A 10,001-nucleotide genomic window follows, 5' to 3' on the forward strand; every position below is an offset into this window, starting at 1 on the left:
TCTTTACCCTTGTGTACCGAGGCCCTGCCCCGGGGAGTGTGCCGCACATGGTGAGCACATCGTTGTTTCACTGGGTACATGAGTGCACTGGCTGTTTGGGAGACGCAGAAGAGCGACGGGGCCACACACAGGTCATGACGGGCCTCCCAGCCATCCTCTCTCAAAGGGCCTTGCCTACAGCAGACACACTGATCCTCGACGATTAAAAACTATGCACACAATCCCATTTATTCTAATTCACGCACTTTGGAATGCTACATTTGGCCAGTTTGCTGCCTACGTATAGTGGCACACAGGTCTCCCAAAGAACTTTGCAGCAAGTTTTTAGACCAGAAAGGCCTCTGCTGTTGTTTGAACACCCAGATCTTTAATAGCATCATCAATGAGTGATGTGTGTGATTCAGTGAGCTTTTTTTTCCTCATTCTGGCTCCCTCGGGACTTAGAACAGCTATAGAATGATGTGAATGGGCTGTTTCACTGCAGGTGTATGGTTAAGAGGTTAGCAAGCCGTCACTTTGGTGGCAGTACTGCTAGACTTCATGATCTTAGGCAGCAATAAACACAGATGCAATTTTTGGTAAAATGTGCAGCTGCCATGGAGGTTAATAAAATAGCGAGAAGGACATTTACCCCGGATGTTAAATTATGGTACATTCCCAGCAAAGGAGTCTTGTGCAGCCTGTTTTGTTGCCTGTTGGACCTCTAGTGCCCTAATAAGCACTCAAACTATTTGTTGAATAAATGCAGTTGTGAAAAAGAACGAGGCAGTGCCTTACGCTCCAATTTGGCAGTTTTCCAAGAATACCTTGTTAAGTATCAATATTAAAAAAAAATGCAGTATAACAATGAATGCTTCCTATTACTGAAAAAGGCCGGAAATACAGCTGCCTGACCTTGTCTATAGTAATTCTAGAGTGACACAGAAGGAACGGGCAACACTGGGTACCTAAAGGAAGGAGAAGCAGGTGGGAGTGTGGCCTGAACCCCAGACCGGACTACGGAATCTTGCCATGTCATCCCTCAGCCATGAAGCTTCTCTGCCGGCTGAGGGTCACTCAGCCAGTCCCTCCACCTCTGTAACGCTACTTCCCACTTAACTACAAGACCTTGGTCTCCTCCCTCCTACAAACTAGAAGTTTCGGGAAAAGTAGAGAAGTATTTTATGATAGGTCTCTCAAGTTAAATCTCATCAAGAGCTAGGCAACTGCCTACATTAATTCCAAAGACCTAACAGTCCAAAGCAGTGCTAGGAATAAAAGGAGCACAAGTTAATACTTACTGATATATGACAAACAGACACAATGTCAAAGTAGTCTTCTAGGAGGAAAGAGAACCCTTTATCCTCCAAAATTACTAAATTCCATTAATTCAGAAATGGATCCTTAGGACAGGGATGAAAAATTAGTCCCACACGCTGGTGTCAGCTGATATATGGAATAATCAGTAAACTAATGGAGGCACAAATATATTTGAGGCAAAATGTTTTTTATCACTAATTCATTCCTCATGCTGAAGGTGATGGGAGAGCAACTTGTTTCAAGTACCCTGCTGGAAAAGTCATATTTTTGATATGCATGAATACCAATGACAAATCAGACAAGTCTCTAAAAATGCCAAGCAATGTCAATATAAAGCAAGCACTTTAGAGACGTAATTTAAAAACTGAAGACAGAAAAATGTTGGTTTTATAGATTTATTTTCAACAGGCAAAAACACTTAAGACAATTTAAGTACAAGTCTAAACAGAATTACTCTGTCAAAGTCAGCAATGATGCAGAGATGCGTTCTTACTTCCAGACACTCGCCAGCATCTTCTGAGTCTTCTTTCAGTGAAGAAAAGGGGTCTGGCAAAAGACAAGTTCAGTGTTTCTCTCTGGTGCTACTGACTTTAAGTGATAATCTCTGAGGTGCTAAATCCAGGATGACTAAAGTTATAGACTCTAATAAAATGTTTTATTTTAAAAGTCTGATCACTTGATTATTCTACGGCCTAAAGAACAATAGCCAATATTTATCATGAGGCTTCTTTACATCAAGCATTGTATTAAGTGATTTACACACACTATTCAATTTTACCTTCACTGAAGCCCCAGGTAGGTCCTATCATTAGCCCCATTTTACATATGAGGAAACTGAGGCTTACAAAGGCTACGCAGCCTGCCCAAGACCACAGGCTTACAGAATGTTGCAGAGCTGAGAATAAACTCGGGTGTCTGACGCTAGAGTCCATCCTCTTACCCACAAGGCCTCTCCTGCCTAATTAAGAGCCAGGCCATCTCAGCTTCCTGGACAGTTACCCTTGGGTGGGTAACTGAGGGAGGCAGAGGTCTCTGCTTCTGGGTCGCCTTGCTCAGTTTTTTGTACGAGGCTGCTTTTACGAGGAGGGCTGACAATCAGTAAGAGAGTCCTGTCCAGGAGTGAACTGCTGTCAACACCTCTGGAGGAGAAAGATGATCACTAGGGCTGGCCTCCTTGGAGTGGCAGATAACCAGAAGGTGCCTGCATTTTATAACCAGTGAAAATCTGTCAAGCACTTCCATTTTTTCCATTTCTTCCCAAGTCTGTCTTTATTGAAGAACCACAGAGGGATTAATTCTATGGCAGAACATAATTCCATAAATCAAATTATTTACCTGATATTTTATTCATATACATCCTTCTTATCTGCAATGTAATCTACAATTTCTTGTGGGCACATTAACTTCTCCGCATCTATATCTGGAATTTCAAACCCTGAAAGTGAAATGTGCAACAATGCGTTAGTGTAGGAAATGCCAGTCCTTTAGAACTGAAAGTATGTAACACTTCAGCAATACCCAGAAGTACATCAAAAAATTCCAGCAACCCTGAATGCCATTTAAGTTGTGAGCCTGTTATGTTTCCAGGCAACATTTTAGATATAATTCACATATTAGAAGACTCCCCCATTTAAAGTGCAAAATTCAATGGTTTTTAGTATATACACAAGGTTGTGCACCATCACCATCATCTAATTCTAGAACATTTTCATTACCCCCAAAAGAAACCCTGTAGCCCTAACCAATGCCATCCCTCTAGTTAGCATACTCTCTGAGGAACTGTAAGTTCTGCTCTGTAGGAAGGCACAGAAGTCCCTTGGCTTCCACTCAGGCAATTCACCCCCAAAATGGGCCGTGGAACCTTGTAAAGGTCTCATTTGCACAACTGACCGTCCCAGACAAGATTAAGTTGGAGTGTGCATGGGAGGCACTGCAGGAAACCAAAGCATGTGTGTGTGTATGAGTCTGTGCACGCACACGCCCTATCCTTGGCACACCCAGCACTTCTCTAGACATTTAGGCCTAGCTCATCGGGGAGGTGGGGAGGAGGGAGACGGTGCACCGAGGTGTCATCAGCTTCTCCACAGGTGAGGCTATGCCCTCATCTTGGAGACCCACCTCAAGAATCTCCGTGCCACACTCCCCCAGGCCTCTTCCGGTCGCTCAGCCCTTGGTATTACACCGGGCACTCTGCAGACCTGCAATAAGTGCTCTCCAAGTAAGTGCACTGTCCCTAATAATCACTTCCCCCGACAGTAAGCAGGAGTGGGGGAGGGGTGGGCACGACTGTTGCAAACCCCAATCAGGCTCCCAGCATTCCTCTGCATTTAATCCACCGAAATCAAGAGCCACGACGGGCAGGTCCAAGACAGCCCGTGTGTGTTACCAAATTCGTCTTCCATGGCCATGATAATCTCCACTTGGTCCAAACTGTCTAAGCCCAGGTCTTTCATAAAATGGGAATTTACTGAGAGCTGCAAGAAAAGAAACACCAAACGCAAAATTCAGTCTGTGAGAGCGTTTGTTTCTCAAGATAACTGAATGGTGAAATATCAGTCATTATACAGAAGATTTTTTAATATAAAGAGGCCATATTTTAAACATAAAGAGCCACAACTAACATTATACATTTAACGTGTGCCAACCCACACTTGGCGTGCTTTATATGTTAAGTTACTCTACCTTACTTTGAAATGGTCAGCAATATATATAAAGCTAACGATGAATTCACTTTATATATTTTATGATGATCTCTGATCACTGTTCTGAATGACATCTGAGAGTCTGGTTTTTCTTGCCGCCTTACCACTAAGACACCACACCTTAGAAGTGACATTCTGCTCCCTCAAGAATAGCACACAGTGTCTATTATCACCCTGTCTTTAATTCAGACCTCAAGATCACCAGGAAGAATTCTTCAAAAACCACATCAAAAACAAACTACCGTACCCACACCACAGATTCTGTTATTAAAGAAGGAATGTTTTAAGGTAGCACTGTGAGAAAAACTCCAAGAAGAGTTAAGTTAAAAAAGCAAGGTGCACAACAGTATTTACAGTGTACTACCGGTTGTGTTTTTTTAAAAGGTTGGGAGATATAGATCACTTCGTACATATAATATACATACATGTACTTGTATGTATGTGTATATATATATGCCCTTCCATATGCACTGAGACTCTCTGGAAAAATAAGAAGTCAGGTCAACTGGCACCTCCCAGAAGGAGAACTGGGTGCCTGGGGTGACTTTTTACTTAATGTCCTTTAAACCCTTTGGATTTTGTACCATGTGACTAAATACTCATTTAAAGAGAAAACATTTAAACCACATCAATTACCTTTTCTGGGTCAATCTTGTCATAGAGTTTCAAGACGTAAAGAACACGGTCCTTGATGCCCTCTAATGTCAAAGGGGGTGCATCACTATACTGGCGGCACAGCGGTGTAACTCCACCTGGAACCTAGACCGAGGGAGGGAAGCACTGCTGTTGAGCCTGAAATGCCTCTAAGTAAAGGCATTGGCCTACAGATGTCTTTCACAAAGCTTTCATGGGGTTAGCAAACCCATCTCATCTGATTCTGTGGCCATTAGGACACACCGAGGCCTCATGCTGGGTAGTGTCAGAAGCCCTAGCAGTTCAAGAGCATAAAAATGGATCTCCTTTCCCCTCAGAGCCAGGACCGGCCCCCTTCTTTCCTCTGTTCAGCCGTCAGGCTTTGGACATTGGTTCCGCTCAGTAACACTGCCACTAAAACCATCTAGGGCCTGCAGAAGAGCCTAAGGCTTCCCATGGCATCTTAAGCAGTGCACTGCCTCTGTAAGGCACTGCCACCTTTAATACCCAAGTCAAAATAACTCACGCCAAGAGCTGTCAGGGTGAACTGAAAGGCAGCTCACACTGAAAACCATACACTGGAAGGATCTAATTTGGCCCCAGCAGTAATTACACTGACTTTGGCCAAGACAAATGAAGCCAGTACCAACCCAAAGAAGAGGATGATGGAGCCTGACAGGCATACACTCCAATCTATTTTCCTTCCAACTGGGCTTGCCTTGTTGCCACCAACTAAATAATGAGCCATTCTGATCTTTGCCATGATGGAGTAGTATCTCAAATCTCTCTCCCGCTGCTGAGCACAGGCTCCGGACGCGCAGGCTCAGCAGCCATGGCTCACGGGCCCAGCTGCTCCGCGGCACGTGGGATCCTCCCGGACCGGGGCACGAACCCGTGTCTCCTGCATCGGCAGGCGGACTCTCAACCACTGCGCCACCAGGGAAGCCCCACACTGCTCTTTTAACTCAACTTCAAGGTGACACTTTTAACCTTTTGATTCATCGATAAGACAATGCCCCCCGAATGAATCCACTACACTGTCAGTAAATCTTGACACTGGCTGCATAAAAGAATCATTGGCAACTTTCAAAAAGCGATGACCAAGCCCCACCTCTAGAGATTCTAACTGATTTGGCCAGGGCATCCTTAGTTTTTATTCTCATATCTTAGTCAAGATTGAAACCACAATTACATGAAGTCCTGGAGTTTGAAAAGGGAATTCTCAACTAAACCTTGGGAGTCTATCCTACTTTAAGACGACAGTTCTTAATCTTGAGGCGCTTCAGAATCACCTGGGGAACTTAAACAAACAACATGTCAGTGCCTCATCCCAGAGGAGTAAATCAGATGGGGAGGGGGAGAGCCCACGAGGGATTTATTTTTCTTTCTCTTTCATGCTACCCAGGTGACTTGAATGTGCAGCCAGGGTTGAGAATCACTGACCTAAGGAGAGTTTCAGTCTCAAAAAAGTTTCATCAGATAAAAAAAACAACTAGATCCTACTTGTTTCCTATCCTTCCAAGAGACCCAGAAACAGACAAAAGGTGCCACAGGGAGCAATCCAGGGAGAGAACTGCTGTGAAGAAGGCTGTAGGCCAGGGTGTCTTCCTCTCTGCACCCCGTCATTATTTTTTCCTAGGAAGCTATCACGGTATTTATCCTTATCACTACAATTAACGGCAACCAGTATTGTGAGAGCTTACCAAGCACCGCCCTCGGTACTTTACCTGTATGATCTCCTCTAAACCTCGCTGAAACTCCACAAGGTAGAAACTAGTATCCCATTTTTACGGTTCAGACTGAGGCTTAGCGAGGTTACAAGGCTTTTCCAAAGTTCCGGGGTCAGCTTTCGAACCCAAGGGTGTTTGACTGGAAGGTCTGTGCTGTTGCCCGTAATCGCTAGGTCACCCGGGTCCCGGCAGGGATCAACCAAGCACCTTTAGGCAGTGGGACGGAGAGCGAGCAGGCGTCCCCGGGTCACCCCCGCCAACAGCAGCCCCAGTAGCTGCGGCCCAGCTGCCTGGCCCGTCCCCACCACCCCGAGCGGGCCCGACGCCTGACCCCAGCCAAGCCCCCCCAAAGTCACCGCGAATCACCTGCGTGAGCACCGAGGCCGGATGCGGAGCCCAAGGCCTCGCTCTGGCCCCCGCGGGGAACAGGGTAGTGCAGAGTGACCGGGCCGCCGCCAGCGTGGGGAGCCGGGGCAGCGGCGCGAAGGCGGCGGGCAGTCGGCGGACACAGACGCAAAGGACACGAGCCGCCATGGCTACGCCGACCCAGGAGGCACTGCGCCGCGCCCTCCGGTCCGGTATCCTCCTGAGCTCCGCACAGGCGACGCATAGAGAGGCACTGTCGCGAGCCGCCCGCGGTAGCGGCCCCTGGCGCCTCCTGGCTGCACTGCGCCCTCAGGGCGCGCGCTGTCCTGCCCTCCAGGTCCGGAGGCGAATGGCTGCTAGAGCCAGAGCTAAAAGGGCGAAGATGTTCTTTCCCTAAACACTATAATCACTGACGCAAGAAAGGAACTTATTTTTGTTTATTCTCTGAAAGTTCTGAAATACATTTATTTAAAAGTTTTGATGCCGGGAATTCCCTGGCGGTCCAGTGCTTAGGGCTCCGCGCTCTCACTGCCGAGGGCCCGGGTTCGATCCCTGGTCGGTAAATTAAATCCCATAAGCCGCGGGACACGGCCAAAAGAAAGAAAAGTTTTGATGCCGCGATTCTTCCATAGAATTAAAATTAATTTAAATTAAAATTATTAAATAATTAAATTTATTTAATAGGTCAAAACTATTAAAATTATTTTTTAAATTATTTAATAGGTCAAAACTCAGTATAAAATAAGAATGCGAAAATATGAGTTGATGTAAATATATAACTAAGACTAATAAATGTGGGAATTACAATAAAAGCAATATACATATTTTAAAACTTGACAATATAAATAATATAGCTCACAAAAATGGGTAAGTGGGAGAAAGTTAAGCGTGCTAATTCATTCATATTTCTCGGCAGTGAAATCCAAACATATAGAACAATGGCTCCAAACTCTGAATACTGCCTGGATGAACAATTCAACAATGCCTTCAGTTTTACTTCAGTTTCTTTTTACTTTTGTTAAATTCAAGTAAAATAAAAGGTAGTGCCTTTAATTTAAAATAGAATGCCTACTATGATCCTACTGTTGTAATTTCTATTTATGTATTCATTAAAATATCCAGAATCTGTTATGTGCTAGTTGTTGAGGCTACAGCAGTGAGCAAGCCAGACTGGGCAGTCTATTTTCAGATTTTACATTCTAGTGGGAAAATGTACAATAAACAAACAAAAAAAATACAACCCCCTACCCCCCCACGGAAAAAAAAAACCCTCCAGGAAGTAATGATAAGTACAATAATGGACAATAAAACAGGGAAGGGGATAATGAGAGCTATGGGAGGCATGTCATTTTAGCCAGGGTGGTCTCTGAAGGCCTCTCTTTGGAGGTGATACTTGAGCCAAGACTTTCATCAATCAGGGGGATGGAAAAGAAACCCCCCGGAATCACCCTGCTGTTGGTGATGCCAACCAGAGTCTCTATGGCCGTGCTAGCAGTCCACCGCAGGCTTCTGCTGCAGGCTGATTTAATCACCACCACTTCACTGCTTATTAAGCAATTGGAAGAGCAATTGTATCACCTCTTTGGAATGGTCAGTGAATAAATGGCCAAGCTTCACCTCAAGTAGCAGCCTTCCATTTCTGCAGAAAACTGGTGCCAAAAATCTGACTGGAGTCCAAGGATTAGGGCCGATAAGATCTGCTTAAGTCACCAGTGACACAACAGCCTCTGACTACACCTTCCTGGCCATGCTCTGGCAGACCCACGGGCCAGATCTATGATGGTCGCAGAAGGAGCACTCAGGAAGAGCTTGATAGCCTACCAAGTTCATGTTTGGAACCCTCTCTTCCCATAACCTCTCTGTATTTCTGGATAACATTTAATTCTTTTGGTCAAACATAATAAATCACCTCTTTTAAAATGACATATTTTGGGAGAGCTACTTTTCCCTTCAGCAAACACATAAAGAGAAAATGTCAACCTAGATGGGCTGTAGGGGAAAAGGTTCATTATTAAGATTGAGATCAAGTCCTTAGCAGCTGGGGAAGATTTACGGGAGAGCGCTGGTGCTTTTCAGTAGCACTCCCATCAAAGGATGTGTAAGCATAAACTATGTCAGCTTCTTGCACACATCACCCCACCAGCCCACCAGTCATCCCTCCCTCCTCCCAGCGCATTTGCACTACTGTCACATCCCTTCCTGTTCCCCCTGGGACCTTGTACCACCAGTCCTCTCTTCTACCCTACATCTTCAACCTCTCCTTTGCTTCTGGCTCTTTCCCTTGAGCCCATAAACATGCCAAAGTTTCTCCTAGCCTAAAAACAAGGCCAGAGACCTCCTCCAGTAGCCTTTGATGTATCTTTAATATCACCATTCCTCCTTCCTTTCATAGTCAACCTTCTTGAAGGAATAATCTGCTCTTTCGGTCTTTAATACCCCACTTCCTATTCACTTTTTTTAAATTAATTTTTATTGGAGTATAGTTGGTTTACAATGTTGTATTAGTTTCTGCTGTACAGTAAAGTGAATCAGTTTAGATTCTTTTCCCAAATAGGTCATTACTAGGCATTGAGTAGAGTTCCCTGTGCTATACAGTAGGTCCCCATTAGTTATCTATTTAGTATATAGCAGTGTATATAGGTCAATCCTAATCTCCCAATTTATCCCTCCCCGCCTCCTTTCCCCCTTGGTAACCGTAAGTTTGTTTTCTACATCTATGACTCTATTTCTGTTTTGTAAGTAATTTGTCCTATTCACCCTTTAATCCACTGAAATCTAGATTTACTTGACCTCCCACCCCCAGCACTAAAACTTTTCATAAACCTCACCACTGCATCTTAATTTAAGTCCAATAGACACAACTTCTCTGGCCATTCCTTTCCTGCCTTCTTCATGGCTTTATTTCCTCCGTTCATCATTTAAACATTGATTCTGGGGGTCTGTCCTTGACCCATTCTTGACTTTAAACATACAAGTTTTCAGAATTGATTCACTCCAGAGGTTTTAATTGCTACCTGCATCCAACCTGGCCTCTTCTCTGAGCTTCACAGTCCTAGATCCAATTTCCTATTGCCAGATGATCTATAAGCACTCAGATCAGTTCTTTCCCCCTTGTGTGTTCCTTATTTCAATTGCTGACACCATCACCCCAGTAAGACAGAAACTGAAGACTCCTTCACCTGCTGCCTAATCATGCATTCACTTAGTCCTCCTGCTTCTTTTCCCCCCTAAATCTCTCTCTGATTCAGCTATTTCATTCCCACTGCCCCTG

At 44.7% G+C, this 10,001-nt stretch overlaps 1 protein-coding gene across 1 annotated transcript; it reads right to left on the reverse strand.

Moving 5' to 3' along the window:
* Positions 1 to 1,678: 1,678 nt before the first annotated feature.
* Positions 1,679 to 6,955, reverse strand: NDUFAB1 (NADH:ubiquinone oxidoreductase subunit AB1). Its single transcript, XM_029222400.1, has 5 exons — positions 6,731 to 6,955; positions 4,638 to 4,760; positions 3,686 to 3,773; positions 2,635 to 2,734; positions 1,679 to 1,845 (listed from the first exon to the last, which is right to left on the reverse strand). The coding sequence occupies exons 1-4, from the start codon at positions 6,896 to 6,898 to the stop codon at positions 2,643 to 2,645; spliced, it is 471 nt and encodes a 156-aa protein (XP_029078233.1). The 5' UTR covers positions 6,899 to 6,955; the 3' UTR covers positions 1,679 to 1,845; positions 2,635 to 2,642.
* Between the last annotated feature and the right edge of the window lie 3,046 nt (positions 6,956 to 10,001).

Source organism: Monodon monoceros, unplaced genomic scaffold (genome assembly GCF_005190385.1).
Source record: "Monodon monoceros isolate NGI ecotype Baffin Bay Population unplaced genomic scaffold, NGI_Narwhal_1 Super_Scaffold_13, whole genome shotgun sequence".
NCBI classification, from domain to species: Eukaryota; Metazoa; Chordata; class Mammalia; order Artiodactyla; family Monodontidae; genus Monodon; species Monodon monoceros.

Excerpts from the sequence above, each read along its gene's own strand:
- NDUFAB1 (XM_029222400.1), bottom strand. The coding sequence starts at position 6,898 with ATGGCGGCTCGTGTCCTTTGCGTCTGTGTCCGCCGACTGCCCGCCGCC. Across the intron at positions 4,761-6,730 it reads CGGCCTCGGTGCTCACGCAG|GTTCCAGGTGGAGTTACACC; the intron begins GTGATTCGCGGT and ends CCCTCGGTCTAG. Across the intron at positions 3,774-4,637 it reads ACAAGATTGACCCAGAAAAG|CTCTCAGTAAATTCCCATTT; the intron begins GTAATTGATGTG and ends CTTTTCTTGCAG.